Source organism: Delphinus delphis, chromosome 5 (genome assembly GCF_949987515.2).
Source record: "Delphinus delphis chromosome 5, mDelDel1.2, whole genome shotgun sequence".
Classification (NCBI taxonomy): Eukaryota; Metazoa; Chordata; class Mammalia; order Artiodactyla; family Delphinidae; genus Delphinus; species Delphinus delphis.
Genome location: NC_082687.1, coordinates 70,235,264 through 70,255,783, shown reverse-complemented (window position 1 = coordinate 70,255,783; position 20,520 = coordinate 70,235,264). Strand labels below are relative to the sequence as shown.

General features: G+C 37.1%; 1 protein-coding gene across 2 annotated transcripts in view; it reads right to left on the bottom strand.

Annotated features, from left to right (window-relative positions):
- Positions 1-20,520, bottom strand: part of GABRA2 (gamma-aminobutyric acid type A receptor subunit alpha2) — a 126,876-nt gene that overhangs the window by 31,485 nt on the left and 74,871 nt on the right. The window contains exons 7-9 of one of the 2 annotated variants that reach the window (XM_060012613.1): positions 18,812-18,955; positions 17,631-17,783; positions 15,799-16,109 (exon numbers count right to left, since the gene is read on the bottom strand). In XM_060012613.1, coding sequence (XP_059868596.1) covers positions 16,084-16,109; positions 17,631-17,783; positions 18,812-18,955 — 323 coding nt within the window. In that variant the 3' untranslated portion in view covers positions 15,799-16,083. Of the gene's footprint in view, positions 1-15,798; positions 16,110-17,630; positions 17,784-18,811; positions 18,956-20,520 lie in introns of those variants that run through there. The other variant, XM_060012612.1, reaches the window with a different exon arrangement.

Sequence of the window (20,520 nt, the reverse complement as noted above, 5' to 3'; positions counted from 1 at the left end):
CACAAAATAGTGTGTACATAGTATATGGTGTACTATATACTAATATATAATGTATATATATATATGACATATATAGTTATACATGTAATATATACATATGTAAAATTACATAAATATACTAATGTTATGGTTAGTTCTTAGAAAAGTTATTAAGCTAAGCACCACCTAAAGACTGTTCTCTGGAGTGAGCAAGTAGGAAAGCAGACAAGATAAAATGAAAGTACCACCTCATCCTCTCTCTCATTTAACAATTGTGGTGGAAGACATCCAAGGGTATGATTGTTGTGGTATCAGAGACCTAGGCTTCCTCTTTCTTGTTTCTCTGCCATTTTTAAGGTAGTGCCCATGTCCTTGAGCTTGAAGAGGGCTTGCCAGCACTTGGCCTGCATTCCAGCAAACAAGAGGGGAGGGAGAAGGAGGGGCACATAAAATATTTAGGTTCTTAATATCTTATTAATTTAACAACTAGTGTGCATAGATGTTAAATTAGGGTCAGTAACATTATTGTATGAATTTTCTTCTTACTGTCAATCTTAAAATATGATTTTGCTTATACTTGTAGTGAAGCATTAAATAATTTGGCCAGATTTTACAAGTAATATTTTTGCCAAAAAATATAATCAAGCCAGTTAGTGGGGGAACAAATATTAGTCAAGCTGATTGAATAAATCAGGTACACATGTCTTTGAGAACTTAGTCGTATGGCCACATCTACCAGTAAAGGAGGCAGGGAAATGAGTGGGTGTGTACATCAAGTCAGTGTAGTGTTCACTTGATGTACACAGCTAGAATTGAGACTTCTAATGTTCTGTAAGTTATTAGGGAATAACTAATCACCTCTGACAGATGGAGGCCTGTGATGCTTTAGGCACAGACTATATAAATTATCTGAAAAATTGGGAAAGGAAGAAAGGAGTGTTTTATATTAACCCTCTAACGTATCAAATTACCTACTAAAGCAAAACTCTACATACCTATGTACACTGGCCTCCTGCAAGTTATTCCAATGGGCTTGCTTTGCAAATGCAGCTTTGAGACAGTCCCAAGGCCCACTTCCCAATAGTTTGGTCCTATCGAAATAGAGATTCTAGACCTACTATTTCCATGCACATTCTGTCTTTTGACCACTCTTCTTTAGTTCTCTCTGTAGGCCGTTCGTTACCACTCGTAGCTCGATTGTTCAGATTGCACAAGGTAACATAATTGCTCTTCTACTCCTCTAACTTTACTGTTCTCTCTGGGCAATATAATTTACTCTCATTTCCTAACCTGTTCCTACATGACAAATATCTTTAAGGATGTATCTTATGAACTCCAGTGCCAAATATCTCACTCTGGCCATCTTCTGGATATCTCTAATGGGCTCAATAAAAGTTTATTGAGCTTCCTATGTGACATTTTTTTTTTTTTTTAGATTTTAAAAAATTAATTAATTTATTTATTTTTATCTTTGGCTGCGATGGGTCTTCATTGCTGTGCGTGGGCTTTCTCTAGTGCGGCAAGCAGGGGCTACTCTTTGCTGCGGTACGCAGGCTTCTCATTGCGGTGGCTTCTCTTGTTGCAGATCATGGGCTCTAAGCACACGGGCTTCAGTAGTTGTGGCATGCAGGCTCAATAGTTGTGGCTCACGGGCTCTAGAGTGCAGGCTCAGTAGTTGTGGCGCATGGGCTTAGTTGCTCCACGGCATGTGGGATCTTCCTGGACCAGGGCTCCAACCTGTGTCCCCTGCATTAGCAGGCGGATTCTTAATCACTGCACCACCAGGGAAGCCCGATATTAGTTTGTTTTTTTTTGCGGTACGCAAGCCTCTCACTGTTGTGGTGTCTCCCATTGCGGAGCACAGGCTCCAGACGCACGGGCCCAGCCACTCCATGGTATGCAGGATCTTCCCAGACCGGGGCATGAACCTGTGTCCCCTGCGTTGGCAGGCGGACTCTCAACCACTACGCCACCAGGGAAACCCTAGTTTTTTAATTAAAAATCTATCCAATCTACTACATGTCTGCACTTTGTTATACATGAGTATACAAAAATATGAATTATATGCTCAGGGAGAATATAATCTACTGGAAGATGCAGATAATCAATAGGCAAATTTTGCAGATGGTGTAATAAATAACAGAGAAAATATGGGGTGCTCTGAAACTGCCTAAAAAGTACCTGTCCAAGATTTTGGGATCGGAGAAGGCTTCCTACAGGAAGTGATATATAAAAGGAAATTTGAAGAGTCTGAGGAATATGTTCAATGAAGAAAAAACATGTTCCTGGGTCTAATGTAAGTCAGTGTAGCAAAAGGTACCCTCACAACAGGTTAGGTTGGGGAGGCCCATGAAGGCCACATAAACATGGTAAGTGTTTCAGTCAATGGCTGTAACGTACAGTCATGGAAAAGTTTCATGCAGGAGAGGGTTATGTGCCTAGATTTGAGTTTTAGAAAGATCACTCTTGCCACACTGTGTAGAATGGAATGAAGAATAGTAAGACTAAGGACAGAGAGATCAGAGAAACCTTTTATAATAATCCCACACTGTTAAGTCCCATAGAAATCTCAAGTTTTAAACCTTCACAACTGAATCTATAGTCTAAGCCAAAACCTACCACATCTCCCATAATTCTCTATTGTAGGGAATGACGTTACGTTTATCTAGTCACTCAAGTAGAAATCTAGGAGTATTCTGCAATGCCTAATTTCTCTCCCCTTCAGATTCACCATGTCCTGCATATTCTTCCTCCCTAGCTTCTCTCAGATCTATAACTCTTTCTCCACCAATATTCATTGTCCTATTCAGGCCTTCATTATTTCTCACCCAGATAATATCAATTGTCTCTTAACTAGTCACCCTCCATCACTAATACCATTTCAATCTATGTATACAATATTCCCCATAATAGTCTTCCCCTACACTCAAATGCCTCCAGTTTACTCCCTCAGTAAAATACCCTTCAAGCAGTTTCCATGGCTTTAGCGTGGAATGTACTGTACACGAACTGGCCTCTGTCTAACCATCCTTACAAACAAATGAATCCCATGCCTGAGATACACCGAGCAGTAATCTGCTGTTCTTCATATGCTCCATGTTGCTTTTGATAATTGCGCACCCTCTGCTTAGAATATGGCCTTTTCCATTATGCTAATTTGCAAGGCTTGAGTCGATTCTTCTTCCCTTGGGGTTTCTCTGACTTCCTCAGATTTAACTGCTTCCTTCTTTTTGCTCTTACCTTATTTTGGAATATTTCTCTCCCAGCCCCTATGATCCTCTATACCACTTATTTATTTACATGTCTCTCTCACTCCTCCATACTCTGAGCAGCCTATAGGCACGTGGAAATGCTACCACCTCATTCAGATTCTGGCAAGAGTAAATCCTTATTGTTTGTTGATTCATCAAATGAAATAATTAATTTAAAAATCTGTGAACAGTAACACTGGGAGACCATATTCACAAATTCTATAAGAAGGAACATACAGGTTAAGAAGCTAATAAGCTTTAGAATGAAACAGAGGTTTAATCACAACACTGTAATATAAATGGAATATAAAGATAGTGTAAATTGATGCCTTTTCCACTTAAATCGCATATTCTTACGTTACTCCAGATAGAATTAAAAAGTATCATTTAGGAGCACCTACTATATGCCACATCTTATTATAAGAACTTTTCATGTATTAATTTGTTTAATTCTCATAACAACCCTGTGAGTTCGGTATTATTATCATCCTCATTTACAGTTGAGGAAACTGAGGCTAAGTGAGGCTGACTACCTTACTAAAGATCGCACTGTTAGCAAGTAGTAGAGGTGGAATGCAAACCCAGGCAGTCTGCCTCAGAAGTCCACACTCTTCACTAAATTGTACTGCCTAGGGCTTCCCCGGTGGCGCAGTGGTTGAGAGTCTGCCTGCCGATGCAGGGGACATGGGTTCGTGCCCCGGTCCGGGAAGATCCCACGTGCCGCGGAGCGGCTGGGCCCGTGAGCCATGGCCGCTGAGCCTGTGCGTCCGGAGCCTGTGCTCCACAACGGGAGAGGCCACAGCAGTGAGAAGCCCGCGTACCACAAAAAAAAAAAAAAAAAAAAATTGTACTGCCTAGTCTATAAATGGTCTTCTCTTTCAAAGCCAATTATATGTCCATATAGTGTCTTTTTCAAAATCATGATTCTAACACTTCAGCCCCTAAGCTCTTTATACATTTTAAAGTTATATCGTGTATTAAAATGTTTCGATTGCTTGAGAAATGGCTTATACATAGAGACAATGTGCAGTAAAATCAGGCACAGATTTGGATTCTGCTTCTGCCACAGCAGCTCTGTGACCTTGCTAAGCTTCATTTCCATCTGTAAAATGTAAATGATTTTTTTTTGGTGGGAGGGGGACTGTTGAGAGGATAGAGTATGAGCATGTATGCCTGGTACGTAGAATTGTCCAACAAATGTTAAATTATCCTCCTTTCTCTCTCCCTCTCCCTGCCACCTTCTCTCTCTCAGCCTCAGTGACTTTATCTCTAAAATGGGAATTATGATATATTATAATATAGTATTTTATATACTTGAACATTAAATGAGACATGCAAATGTCCCATTTGGAACCTGTCAAATAAAAAGTGCTATAGCTTCCCTGTTATTTCTGAGTTGTTTAAGCCCCCAATATGTAGATAAAGCAGCTAAGAATCCAAACCAAGGATGCAAGAGCCCCATCTAGTGGTGGTTTAAGAAAAAAATCAAGACACCTAAGGATTATACTGCTTAAATGGTCGCCTAGGAAGCCTTGGGCTATTTTGTTTTATTCATTTCCCACCTTGAGAAATAATCTAATGTGGCTCACAGGGAAAGAGAAAGGAAAGCCTTGAACTGGATTCTCCTTTGTTCTTCCATTGTTCCAAGAATGTCCAAAATCTTTTCAGAATGGATCCACAGATTTCCGGTCTTGTTAAACTCATTATCTTCATTGCTGAACTACTCTATTCCTAGATTTCTAAAAGGATGTGATTCAGCTCCTCAGTTAGGCATGATTTGATAGCCTAATGCTATCTTATGGATTCAGCAGTGTCGTTATGACTTAAGACCAATCTCTCGCAAGAACACCCATCAGTCAAAATCTATTACATTTGAGAGGTGACTTCCAAGAAGTCTAGCATATGGTTTACATCTAATCTCAAATGATATCAGGAATGAGGTGGAAGTTCTGGTTAAGGTAAGGCTAGATCTAAAAGTGGTTGAAAACAGCCTTTCTGGGATCCCTGCACCTCTGCTCCATTACCCAGGGAAGTTCAATCCAGCATAACTGCTAAATACCACAGTGATTGTTATGAACTAACTGCATGTTTGTGTTCCCCCCAGATTCATATGTTGAAATCTAATCCTTGATGTGATGGAGGTGGCGACTTTGATAGGTCATTTGGTCATGAAGTTGGGGCCCTCATTAATGAGATTAAGGCCCTTATAAGAAGAGGCCAGAGAGTTAGCTCACTCTCTTTCTGCCACGTGAGGACACAAAGTCAGCAACCTATAATGAAGGAGAGGCCTCTCACCAGAACCCCACCATGCAGGTGTCCTGATATCCAACTTTCAGCCTCCAAAACTGTGAGAAAGAAATTTCTGTTGTCTATTAACCACTGAATCTATGATACTGTGTTAAAGTAGCTTAAACTAAAACAGTAATATTCTGATTTCATAAGTTTAAAAGAAAATAATATATTCAGTATGATGACAATAAGGCAATAAAAGAACAGACCACAGAAAACACTATCTTGTATAAACTCCCCACTGTTATCAAATCTTTTTATTATTTCAATCTTGTAATTGTATTGTCATAAAATACAAGGTGATTGTTCAAATATTAATAGTTTTGGTGGTATGGTGGTATCTTATAGCTCCCTGAGGTGATCTAACTAGGGAGATATTATGTTGTTTGTGATAAATAATGCATTATTAAATAATTTTTATCAGAAAAAAGTCACCCAAGTAGAAATCATTTCCTTGAAAGACTAGTAGGTATTTGAAAATAAACAATAGTTTTAATTTTTTTGAGAGTTTAAAAACTAAGAATAAGGCTTCCCTGGTGGCGCAGTGGTTGAGAGTCCGCCTGCTGATGCAGGGGACGCGAGTTTGTGCCCCGGTCCGGGAAGATCCCACATGCCGCGAAGCGACTGGGCCCGTGAGACATGGCTGCTGAGCCTGTGCGTCCAGAGCCTGTGCTCCGCAACGGGAGAGGCCACAACTGAGAGGCCCATGTACCGCAAAAACAAAAAACAAACAAAAAAAACACTAAGAATAAATATGCACTCAAAATTTTGCTATAGTGAAAATAAATATTTAATGATCTAAACCCGTTTAAATAGTAAAATAATCAGAGTAGAAAAATCTATTATTTTCCACTTTGTTATTTCAAGGCGTACGTGAAGAAAAAAGAAAACAACTAAAAAAAAAAACTAAAAAAAAAAATCAAAATGAAACAACGACAGTAACAAAAAATCCTTCTCTTGAAACACCTAAAATCTCCCTTATATATTCTACAAGGTTATCAAGCTTTCACAGATGAGTTCCAAGACAAAGTACATTATAAGAAATGGTTTTACAGAATGCAGTCAAAAGCAGTCATAGAATTCTCCACCTCAGATTAAAATTAAACAGAAGTTTCTAATGACTAAGGTGAACCTATTATAAGTACCTATACTTTTAAAGACCTGGATTAACTAGGTTAATTTTGCTTAAAAATGCAGAATATGACACCAGGACAGAAGAGAACTTTGAAAAGTCATTTAATGCATTAGTTACTATACCATGATGTGACCGTATCAACTTCTGGGCAGGAAATAGGGCAAGCAATCTGAAATACTTCAATAAGCAGCTGCTAATGCCAAAAGTTAACTATTGTTCAAGTCTGAACATTCACCTCTAGTTCTGATCTATGTTTAGTAAGCCTGACTCTCAAACAGAAATTACCTATGTTTGAAGCAATCACCCAGGAGATTTCTGATTTCAAGCTCTAAAAGAAAAGAAAACAAAACCAAAAAGAAAGGGAAAAAGTAGTTTGATGGCATAATGGTGCCGTAGAAAAAGTGAAAAGATTAGAGTCAGAGAGTGTGAGGTCAAATTCTTTCTTTGTTACTGACCTGCTGTCTGATAATGGAGTAGTCTCTTGATACTTTTGGACTTCAAAATTCTTGTCTGAAAAGGGGAAATAATTACTTTCCTAACTGGGGATATATGTTTTTCAGAATTAAATTTGAAGTTTCTAACACAGTATATAACCCATAGAGGTGCTCCGAAACACGCTTTAAATTTTTTTTCTCATCACTATGACCACATAGATTTCAGTGTAGGAAATGGGATTGGATAATCTGCCCTCATAACTTGAATGGTTATAACTGTATTGAAGTGACATTGGCATGTCCTGAAAAGAATCTAAAAAAAAAAAAAATTCACTGACAAAATAACAGCATACACTTTTAATTCTCTTCCTGTGCCCTTACTAATAATCCATTCTCCTCAATCAAGCTTAAGCACCTATATTCCTGAAACAACTTCTAAACCTGCCCCTAGACTTGGACCAGCAAAGCTTTCTAATCTTCCTTGCCATGGCTTATTAACGTATCTTGCTTCAGTCACTTTCCTAATTGGCAGTGGCTGACTGGGATGAGTCTACCAGCAGGGAGGAGTGTGGCTGGTGGGCTGGCAGCTTGCTGATTAGCGTGTGCTGCCTTGTGCCAAAGTCAATTCTGGGATGCCAGGTGTGCAGCCTGTTAGCGCTCTGCAGCCCATGCCTTGTGGAAGACAGGGATTTGGAACGAGGTTTGCAGAGACTTTTTTTTGCCCTGCACAGGCTTTCTGTTCATTGCTTTCATATCCTGCTACCACCCAGACATTCTACTCCTGCTGGCACTTTCTCCATACTTTCCAATTAAAACCGTCCATGTCTCCTTCTAAGGCTGCCCCGATTCTTTCGCCTAGATAGGCTGAAGCTGTATCCAGGTGATTTTCTGATTTTCTCTCTCTTTTTAAAGTTCTTTTCAGCTTGATTGTGGTATAATTGGCAAATAAAATTGTAATATATTTAAAGTGTACAGTGTGATGAATTGATATACATTATGAAAGGATCCCCACCATAGAGTTACTTAACCTCATCTCACATATTTACCTTTTTTCTTTCTTTTTGGTGAAGACACAAGTTCTATTCCCTTAGCAAATTTCAATTACACAGTACAGCATTATCAACTATAGTTACCATGTTATACATTAGATCCTCAGACCTTATCCATCTTATAACTGAAAATTTGAACCCTTTTATCAGCCTCTCCCTAATGCCTCACACCCAGCCCCTGGCAACCGAGATTCTATTCTCTGTTTCTATGAGTGCAACTTTCTCTTTGCTTGGAGTTTTTGCTCAATTCTTATGCAGTGCTCTTTCCTATCTCTTCATGCCTTCAGCCATAGACCACTTGGATTCACAGAACATTCTACAGTATCCTTGGTTCTCAGAAAATACTCAGGCTTGCTATTTGTTGAATATATAAGACAGTAAAAATGTATGTTTACTTTAAGATTTAATAAAACCTGTACACATATTGTTTCAGGGATCCTCTTAGCATCCCAATGAGGTAGACAGCATAAGTTTTACATCTATTCATAGTGGAGAAAATCTAGACTTTACAGAGGTTACATGCTTGCTTAATCTAGAGGTGGAATCAGAACCTAACAGAAGCTCTCTTCATTTTTGGTGCAATATTCTTTCAAACATGTAGTTAAGTGCTCAACATTATTTGCTGTTTTATTTAATAATTTTATTTATTATTATTAGTTGTTTTATTATTATTATATTTGTTACTTCAGATCTTGATTATCTCTTTATTAAACTACAATAACCTCATTATTAAGGGACTTTCTGCCCAGTAGGTGACTGGTTTCTCAAAAGTTGAAGTGGAATGTTCTTCTTATCTGCCATTTTTATGATCACCTATAGTATGTGTTTCATGTAACGGGTACACAGAGCCCACTTATTATATAGCTTTCCTGAACTAAATGAAGAAGCATGTTTTTCACTCACCAATTCCACTGTAAAAAAGATATTTCTAATATTAAATAACTTGTCGGACATGCTGGTGGAGGGGAGAAATGCTCCAGAGTAGGACTAATGTTGAGACCTATAGGGAACTAGACAATGATGAGGGCAACAGGATAAAGGGAAGGTAAGCATGAGGGAAGGGAGGAAGACTAGTGGCAATATTGAGAAAGGTATGAAGAAAGCGGATATATTGGTAACTCAAAATGATAGTCTAATAATTAGATATTTAATATTTGGTTTTATAATGTATACAGTTTACATAATATAGAATTTTAACCACAGCCAAAGAGAGGTCAAGCCTTTGCTCTCAGCTTCTGGGATGTGATTTCTAGGCCTGGAATGTCACACTTGATAAGAGTGGCTTTGCCTGGGGGCTTCGGTGCAGCTCAATAGTGACAGTTGAATTTAGGGTGGGAGTTTGGGAACATGCCATATCAGCTCTACCTCCTGAGCAGCTGGAAACTGAGATCAGCCACAAGACCAATCAACCATGCCCATGTGACAGAGCCCCAGTAAAGCCTCTGGACACCAAGATGCAGGTTAGTTTCCTGCTTGGCAATATGTGCTGTCACATATCAGTGCCAGGAAAGTACTGCTGTCCCTGACTCCATGGGGAGAGGCCAATGAAAGCTCTGCATTTGGTACTTTGCCTGGACTCGACTCTATGTGCTTCTTCCCATGGCTGGCTTTAATCTGTATCTTTTCCCTGTAATAAACCATACCTGTGAGTGTAACAGCTTTCACTGTGTTCTGTGAGTTCTTTTAGTGAATTAACAACTCTGAAAGTGGTTTCGTGAACTCCCTGAACTTACAGTTAGTGTCAGAGTGACTGCAGCCCTCTGCCCTGTGTTCCTTCTAAACTTCACAGTTGGCTAACCTATTGCAATGAATAAGTTTTATTTGCTTATTGTTTTTCCCTGTATCCATACAACCTTCTTTTGGAAACAGCACTCTGATTCCCTAATTTTAAAAATTAGGAAAGTACCCCACTTGACACTTTTAGTCTCTATAATTTTAGTCTCTATAGTCTCTATAGTCTCTCACTTTTAGTCTCTATAATTTTGCTAACCTAACTCTCGTTGAACTCACAAATGTGCTTATCTATACTATCTATCTATCTATCTATGTATCTATCATCTATCTAAAATCATTTTCCATTTACTTATTGCCTCAGTTTAACCTACTTAATTGGCCATCAGCTTAAAAAGAGGTAAAAATAACTGCCCTCTTGAAATTTAAATTCTTGTCGGGGAGGCAGATTAAACAAAAGTATATATTTTTTCTATAAAATATTGGAAGATGATATGTGCAATGGAAAAAAAAACATAGAATAGGGCCAGCGGGAGCAGAAGATTCAGGATTGGGAAGCAGTTCACGATTTTAAGTTAGATTGTCAGGTAGGTCTCTTCAAGAAGATGACATTTTAGAAAAGCCTGAAGGAAATGAAGGAGTTAGCCACACAGATATCTGGGAGAAGAGAAACCCAAGCAAAGGGAAGAGACAAACCTTAGAGGTGAATGGCTAGTATATTCATGAAATAAGAAAGAGACCTGAGTGGATGCTAGGGGAAGGGAGGTCATAGGAGGGGTGTGAACCTGTCCATGATGATTGTATCAGGGATAAGAATGTGACCCATGTCTAACCAATAAGACTCAATTAGGGGACTTTGAGATGGGATGCACATCTAAGATGTTGTTTCTTATGGATATCTATACAAGCTCATGATTAATTAAGAATAAAATTAACAAAGAGGCTTAAGTCCGCTGGACTTGAGCTTCATTTGACATAACAAAGGAGACTCGATTAAAAACTGAACACACACTGGCGTATTTCACTTAAATACAGGAATATCAAAAATTCTGAAATTCCCTTCAAACAATTGAACACTGATGATATGAATATCAAAGAAGTTGGATAACTGCCCAGGTACGTCTTACCTAGAGGTGTATAGAGTTCATAACTCCCAAAATATGCCATCTTGGGATATCCAACCTAAACTAAAACAAGATCTGACCACTCTTTACCTATTTATTGATAAGAAGGAGAGAATTAAGTATTAGATAATAAATAGTAATAATAATAGCAAACGATTACATAGAATTTACTATGTGCCAGAATTGTTCTAAGTGTTCCATGTGTCTATGAATGTATGTGTGTGTGTTGATTCCCTAAAATACCTAATGAGGTAGATATTATAATCCCAGTTTTACAGAGGGATGAAACTAAGGTACAAAGAGGTTTAAAAAGACTTTCCATAGCTTACCTAATTTGATCATAGAAGAGCCAGATTTTGAACCAAGATACAAACATACCTTGGACATATTACAGGTTTGGCTCCAGACCAGCACAATAAAGTGAATATCACAATAAAGCAAGTCACATGGAATTTTTGGTTTCCCAGTGCATATAAAAGTTATGTTTACACTATACTATAGTGTATTAAGTGAGAAATAGTATTGTCTTAATTAAAAAATACTTTATTGCTTAAAAAATGCTAAGCATCATCTGAGCCCTCAGTAAATTGTAATCCTTTTATAATAGTAACATCAAAGGTCACTAGTCACAGATCACCAAAACAAATATAATAATAATAAAAAAGTTTGAAATATGGTGAGAATTACCAAAATGTGACACAGAGACATGAAGTGAGCAAATGCTGTTGGAAAAATGTCACCAATAGACTTGCTTGATGCAAGGTTGCCACAAACCTTCAATTTGTAAAAAATGCAACATCTGCAAAGTGCAATAAAGTACAGTAAAACGAGGTATGTCTGTGCTCTGATTCCAGAATATGTGCTCCTAATCATTTCATGACCTTCATAGCAAACTGCTATTTTTTCTTTTTTTTTTCTTATTGTAGTAGAAACCACTAGCTCCCAATCCAATATTTAGTCAATCATAATATCGGAACACTGAATTTATTCAGGGTGGCAATTTCTCAGACTCTCCGGTTATGAGACCAAGTTAGGCTAATAATATATAAATAGAGATTGCTTGAAGGGACTTCTGGGAAAGTTCATTAATGGCAAACACAGAGCTGGAACAGGTCTTTTGCCCTTTTGCTTACTCCTTCCTGTTCCTGGATATGAATGTGATGCCTGGAGCACCAACAGCCATTTTGGACAATGAAGCAAAACTCCATGCTAGGGATATAAAAGAAGAAAGATGAAAAGAGACAGACTGCCTGATGCCCATGATATTATCATATTAGTCTTGGAGGATCTACTTGAGGATTTTTTTCACATGAGAAAAAAGAAACACCTCATATAATCAAGCCACTATCTTTTGGATTCCCTAACATAAGCAGTCAAACTGAATCATGGAAATCTGTGATCTAAGTAGAAAAATGAGCAATCCAAAAATATCCCTTATGGAGTTTTAGTTACTCCAAAAATATAAGATAAGCAGGTAAGTCACTTGCAAATGCAATGTACTTTGTATGTACAAACTTTGCAGTATAAGGCATTTGAACTCCCTGTACTCTTTTACCAGACAAACATACACCCTAACAGATGTTTGTTACTTGGTTTTAGTTCTTAATAGAAAAAAACTCTCTATTCCATAATGAATATAATATTAAGACAGAAATACCAGTACATATCTCTTATATATAAACTTTATTCATATACTCATATGTTCATATATTAATGTGTAGTAATATATTCATAGATAAACTTACTCATAAATTTGAAAAATGATTTGGCTTCAAATATACAAACAATAATTGGCAAACTCGTTATCACTATTCTTATTTATAGGAAGTTCTGAAGGATGTTAAGCAACTAAAAAAACCATAAGCCACAATTTCACAAAATAAGCTATATGTTTATACAAACACAAAATGAGGTTTGTACATTGCAAATACATTGTTTAGTCACAGGAGGCTTGAAAGCATAAAACCTGAAGTTTAAGGTTAGAAGTTTCCCAAGTGCTTTCTTGTACCGTTGGCAACAGAGAGCAACTACCTCATCGTAAGGGTGTTTGGTTTTATTCAAGGACATACCCCAAGTATCTAGAACCATGTGATAAGTAGGTGCTCAGTAAGTATTTGTTGGTGTTGAATGAACTGGATGTGAGCACTCAGAGAAAGTCAAAGGAGGTTTTCCTCATCTATCATTGCAAGATACGTAGGCAGCCCCTTTGAAGATATATCTTTGAAATATCAAGCTGCCCCTACAACCACAAAATAAATGCAATATAAAAAAAACTGAATAGATAAAACCTAACACAATGGAACAAAGTTTCTAATATCAAAAGGGTGCACATTCTACTTTCAACTCCTCTGCCTGCTGTCTTATTTGCTCTGTTTTCTTATTCTATTGACAGCATAAAGTCAGACCTCAAACGCTGAGAAGTTTGGCATCTGTGTCCCAGGGCATATTAATTTCTTAACTGTAATAGTTGTTGTTGTTGTTTTAACTTGGGGGGTTACCCACCACAGAAAGCCTCTGAGGCAGGAGGAGGGCAGGTGATTTAATGATATATTGTAGACCTGATTTAATGGTAATCAGCTTGTAGACCTGACTATGGATTCAGGGAGAGAAGTTTGGAGAGGGTAGACACTTTGCTTAGGTAACTGCTGTGCATCGGTCAGAGAATGATGTTAAGGAGGCAGAAAACAGTGAAAGATAGAATGGGGGTGGAGAATAAAGAGGCTGGGCAGGTTTCAAATCTCATTCCACACGGGATGTAGGATTTTTAGCTTTTACTTTCACACACATATACACATACACTCACATGGAATTATATTTATTACAAACGTTACACAGAATAACTTGTAGAGATAATACTAAGAATGGCTTTACCACCTAACTGTTTATATTTACATGACAATATGACTTTTGGGTCCTTAAACCTGTACTGAGAATCATTCATACACAAATGAATTTACACATCCACATATAGCCTGGATTTTTAACTTTGTATGTGTTATTTTTATAATCAGTCTTTAGAAACTTTTGTACATTTGTTATAGTTGAACCTAGCAGCCTAGATACTAACACATTCTGTTGATTCACTGTTAAATATTTATCCATCTATTTATCTCTCCTTATACTTAGGTAGTCTTCTATTGGTTTTTTTTGAAAATATATTCCTCTCTATGATTTATGCTATAAAATCTGTCTTTATTTACCTCAATGCAATATTTTGTTTTCCTTACAACCTTTATTAAGCAAATACTTCATCATTTAATTTTATCTGATATGCTATATATTTATATATAAATTTAGATCTTTCTGGAATATCAACTCTGTCCCAATCATTTCCTTTCTGTTATTAATTATTATGTACTTTTCCCTGAAACTTTATTTTCTGTATTATTTGTGCTCTGAAAATCATGTAACCTTATTTTTCAAGTCATTTGAGTGGAAGTTTTGTCATATTTTTAGCCATGTCCGTTTTTTTTGTCTTTGATTCAATAACTTGAAAATTTTGAAATAGATATCTAAGAAGATTCCTAAATCCTGGGAAATCCTTGGTGTGCTCATCAATTTTTTTTTAAACTCGTGACTTAAAAATTATTTTACGGAGATGAAATTCACATAATATGCAATGAATTATTTTAAAGTGTACAATTCAGTGGCATTTATGCATTCACAGTGTTCTGCAACCATCATCTCTCTCTAGTTTCAAAACATTTTTATCACCCTAAAACACCCTGTTCTTACTACAAAATCACTTCCCATTTTCCCCCGCATCCATCTACTGGCAACCACTAAACTGCTGCCTGTCTCTCTGGATTTGCCTATTCTGGATAATTCATATGAAAGGAATCATACAATATGTGACCATTTTCATCTGCCTTCTTTTACTTAGAATGACGTTTTCAAGATTCATACATGTTGTAGCATGTTATCAGTATTTAATCCTTTCTATAGATGAATAATATTCTACTGTAAGTATATACTACATTTTGGTTATCCATTCATCCACAGAAGGATATTTGGGTTGTTTCCATCTTTTGACTATTAGAAATGATGCTGCCATAAATACCTGTGTACAAGTTTCCATGTAAACATGTGTTTTCATTAATCTTAGGTAATACCTAGAAATGGAATTGTTGGATGATATGGTAATTCTATGTTTAACCTTTTGAGGAACTGCTGAACTGGTGTCCACAGAAGCTGTACCATTTTATATTCCCCCAGCAATATGAATGTTTCTATTTCTCCACATTCTCACCAATATTTATGTCCTTTTGTTTTGTTAATTATTTTGGCCATCCTAGTATGCATAAAATGTACTTTATTGTGGTTTTGATTTGTGTTTCCTTAATGTACAATGATATACATCATTTCTTGTGCTTGTTGCTATTTGTATATTTTCTTTAGAAAAAAGTCCATTCAAGTTCTTTGCCCATTTTTTAAAATCAGGTTTTTGGTCTTTTTGTCTTTGAGTTTTAAGAGTTCTTTATTTATTCAGGATATTAAACCCTTATCAGATATATAATTTGCAAATATATTCTCCCATGCGTAAGTTGTCTTTTGACATTATTGATAATGTTATTTGAGATACAAAAGTTTTCATTTTAGTGAAATCCAATTTATCTATTTTTTCCTTGTTACTCATGCTTTTGATGTCAAACCTAAGAATACATGGCTAGATCCAAAATCATAAAGATTTATCCTATATTTTCTTCTAATAGTTTTATACTTCTAGATTTTACATTAATGCTTTGTATCCATTTGAGTTAATTGTGGTATCTGGAGTGAGGTAGGGGTCCAGCTTCATTCCTTTGCACATGGTGGTCATAGAGTTGTCCCAGCACCATTTGGTGAAGAGACTACTATTTCCCCACAGAATGGTCTTGGCACCCTTGTTGAAAATCCATTAGCCATAGTTGTTTGTTTGTTTGTGGACTCTCAACTTTATTCCATTGGTCTATATGTCCATTCTTATGCCACTACCACACTGTTTTGAATAATGTAGCTTTGTACTAGGTTTTGAAGCTGGGAAGTATGAGTCCAGCGAATTTTTTTTTTCTTTTTCAATATTGTTTTGGCTATTTGGAGCCCCTTGCAATTTCATGTGAATTTGAGGATTGGAATTTCTGCAAAAAAAATAAAAAGCCACTGGATTTTTTACAGGTATTGAATTCAATCTATAGATTGCTTTGGGGATAATTCTATCTTAACAGTATTGTCTTCCTCTCAAAAAACATGAGATATCTTTCCATTTAATTAGGTCTTCTTTAATTTCTTTCAACAAAGTTTTATAGATTTTAGTGGACAAGTCTTTCACCTATGTGGTCAAATTTGTTTCTAGGTATTTTATTATCTTGGATACCATTATAAATGAAATTATTTTTTAAATTTCTTTTCGAATCATTCTTTGCTAGTATTGAGAATAAAATTGAGTTTTTTCCATTGATAATAAGAATAACCAACAGTTATATAGCACATATTAAATGCCAGGCATTGTTCTAAGAGCTTACACATGTCTATGGTCTCAAAACACTATAGTCTATAAGATAAAGGTACACTATCTTAGCATGGCCTACAAGGACTTCCCATTAGGCCTCAAGCTATACTTCTATCTGTATGTATATCAACTGACACTGAAACAGCTCACTGTCACTGAATACACTATGTTCTTTCATCCTTCAATGTCACTGCACACTTTATCCTTTTTTGGCTAGGATTCTTGTCCCATATCATCTGTCTGGGAAACTCCTACTTATCCTTCAAGAATTAGCTCGAATGTTGACTCAGCTACTTAATCAGTCCTTTTAGGGAGGATCCATGCTCCTGTCTTTTTTAATGGTTTATATGTGCCTCTTTTATAATGATTTCATCTTGTGTTGCCATTATCTTTCCTGCTTATTATGATGCCCTCCACTGTACAGAGATAGTTGAATGCACCTTTTAGTTGCACCTTTAGGGCCTGATGCCATATCCAACTTAGTAGATTCTCAATAAAGCTTTCCTAGATGAATGAGTGGACCAAATACGCAAAGGTGATCTACTTTGTCACAAAATGTACTCATCCTAGTTCATATATCCAAAAAGCAGTAACCAAATTCCCCTGCATGGTTTAAATCAAGAAAATTAACTTTGTTATTAAACACACTACTGGTAGCGAATGAGGGAGTCTTTTTCTCCCTCTCTTTCCCTTCCTCCCTTATTCTCTCTCACTTAAAGTATTAAGGTCATTTTTGTTCATCTAAAAACCAAACAAAAAAATGAAATGAAATGAAATGAAATGAAATAAAATAAAATAAAATAAACATAGCTTAGAAATATGGTAATGTTATACTTTACATTAAAACCTCTAAGAATATTCTCCTTATACTAACATGGAAAGAAACGTTGATAAGCAAAATGATTTAACAGAAAGAAGACAATGTAATTCAGAAGATTTGAGAACTTCTTATATTCCTTTTTAAGAGTGTGATACTGACTCTGTATTGTACCTCTCTGAGCCTCAGTTTCCTCATCTATAAGGCAAAACGAATACTCCCTGCTCTGCATACCAGAAACTACTGGGGTGAAGATCAAGAGAGATAATGCTTTTGAAAGAAAGCCATGAAACAAAATGCGCTGCACAGCAAAGTATGTAGTTATTCACTCACCAAACACAGTTCTTGCAGGCACAGATTCTCTATTAAGCCAGAATGACACTTGGGAGAGAATGACAGTCATGATGCAAGGCAGATATGTCTGAATCACAAAATACCCAATTTTTCTTTTCAAGTGGAAATGAGCTGTCATTACGGTATATTCACCTAGAAGAAAAATTTAAGAAGCTTAAGAAACTGTAATAGTCAATAGTTTGAACATTTTGGAAATGGAAGGGATTAGGCAAAGAACAGTCCCTGATTTAAAAAAGAAAAGAATTTGCCCCATATATGACATGGAAAGTATATAACATTAAAATGCCCACTTAGCATAGCAAGAGTATTTAAAAGAAAATTTTCATATGACCAAAAAATTTGAATGGCATGTGTATCGTGTGGAATTTGTTTTTCTCTCTAGGTCATGCTTACTGACCAAGGACTAGAGGATTCATAAATGCTCTGACCATGGATTATCTTACTTGCTCAGGTTCTCATCCCCTTTGGTCCCAACCTCAAGCCTCTGTTTTGACTGTTTCCAGTCCAGTCCTCTCCGGCTCTTTAAAGTATTGATCTCTGGCCACATCTCCAAGACGATCTCCTGGCCCAGATTTTCTACTTTTAATCTTGTCACCAATTCTGAATTTATGTGTTAATGTCTGCTCTAATATAGTGGAGTCAGTTCTATCTGATACTCATAGCTACCTTCCTTTCTGCTCTCTGGGTTTTTATCTGCCAGATGTGAGATCATTCGTTCATACAGCTGCTTTTTCTTCGAAAGGGCTTTAGCTTTCCCACACAGACCAATAGTAATTATCCATAATCAAGAGTTGAATAGTCATAGCTTATCCAGAATAGGGGGAAAAGAATTAGAAAGTGAGGGGAATTGTAACACTGTGTGAAGGTAAAATTGGCTTCTCTCAAAAGACACACATGTTTTGAATTGGGAGCATAAGTTAGACTACTGTTTTTTAAATTTTAACGCACACCTTGGTATCTCCTTGAAATCTTGTTAAAATGCAGATTCTGACTTAGTAAGGAGTCAGGCCTGAGATTCTGAATTTCTAAAAAGCTCCCAAGCACAGTCTGCTGCTCCTTCTTAGGGCACAAAAGGTTTTAAGCAAACTGACACATTTCCAATGACATTCACCCATTAATCTTCTCAGGAACTAGCTTTTCTTTAGACTCATTTTACTAACCTGTACTGGATTTAATTGTCTCCTTCCCAATTGATTGGCCCAGCAGATCATACTGATTTAACCTAGAGCCATCAGGAGCAACTTGTACAGAATCAGATGCATTGTATGTCCAAATGTAAGTGACCTCCGAGGTTGTATACGCATCTGTAGGAAATCAGGAAAAAAATCTTTTTAAGCATTTTAGTAAGAACTATCAATAACATCCAGCATCAAAGGTCACATATTTCATAGAATTATTGTTTACTATAAAAATTGATATTTTTTAGGGCAAAAAAGTGCCTTTGAAATTTACAACTTCAGTATGAAGGGTGTGAAGCAGACCAAGAGAGACAACCATGACCACAAGAGTATTTTCACTGTAACCACTTTGAGAGATGAAGAGCAAATTTCTCTTTAGAGCCTGCGAAAATCACTGGGCCCTGAGATGGTTAAAACAGCCTCCATATTCGCAAGGTAGTAGATGACGGCATTGCAGTAAACAGGTTATGAATGCCCAAGGCCCATTTAACCAGTTAATTTAGAAATAATAATCACTCACGAAAAACTTATGTCCATGTGAGAATAATGATGACGTGTTTATTTTAGGTATTATTTTTGTAGTTTTGTAGGTTTTTCTTCAAAACGTTCACCTAGTTAAGAATTAAGTGACTTGGGCTTCCCTGGTGGCGCAGTGGTTGAGAGTCCGCCTGCCGATGCAGGGGACACGGGTTCGTGCCCCGGTCTGGGAAGATCCCACATGCCGCGGAGCGGCTGGGCCCGTGAGCCATGGCCGCTGAGCCTGCGCGTCTGGAGCCTGTGCTCCGCAAAGGGAGAGGCCACAGCAGTGAGAGGCCCGCGTACCACAACAACAACAAAAAGAATTAAGTGACTTAACTATCATAGTACAATGCATTTCATTAGAAGAATGAGAATTTTGCAGAATATGCAAAATAATTCAGAATGCTATAGTTTCGCAAGTTGAAAACACTTTTTAAAACCTGTTCATTTTAAAATTAATTAATGCACACAGATCTCACTGAACTATACTTGCATAGCATCCTAATTAAGCTATGGATTGGCAGGAGGAGACAAATCACATACAGACCAAGTATAATTTTCTGATTTATTTGTCCAAGGATACAGAACTAAGCAGAAGTGAGATGACTCTAACGCTGGAAGGCAGGCAGCCTATCTTGTCTCAGTACTTCTCTGGCCCTGGCATTTCCCTTGTGCCTGTAGGGGGAACAGCTGACCTCTCCATGCGGGCAGAGTCTTTCCACAGTTGAATAACCAGACAATTCCAGCTGTACTACTGACCTTTCAAAGAACTTCTTCGCACTTTTGCTCAAGGGAATGTTTAGAAATATTAGTTACTCCTGGTCCTTGAGCAAAACTCAGTATCACAGTCACATTTTCAGTTGAGGGAGAGAAAGAACCAGCAATATCTCTGCCTCTAGCTCTCCAGGACACTGGAAAAGCTCATTTACCTGCCATCTAATAGGTTTTTCTAGGTTAATACCATTGTTCCGGGGTGGTTCTGGTACTTACCTTGATCTAAAGTCTGTGATCACAAATCCATTCCCACTTAAGCATTAGTTACAATAAAGTGAATGCTGTGTCTTATTCACTGTGTGATCTTTTAATGACATACTACAGCGTTGTCTGGTTTTCAGAATGTTACTAGTAAATGTTAATATCAGTGAAATACATGTATACACCTACATCCACAA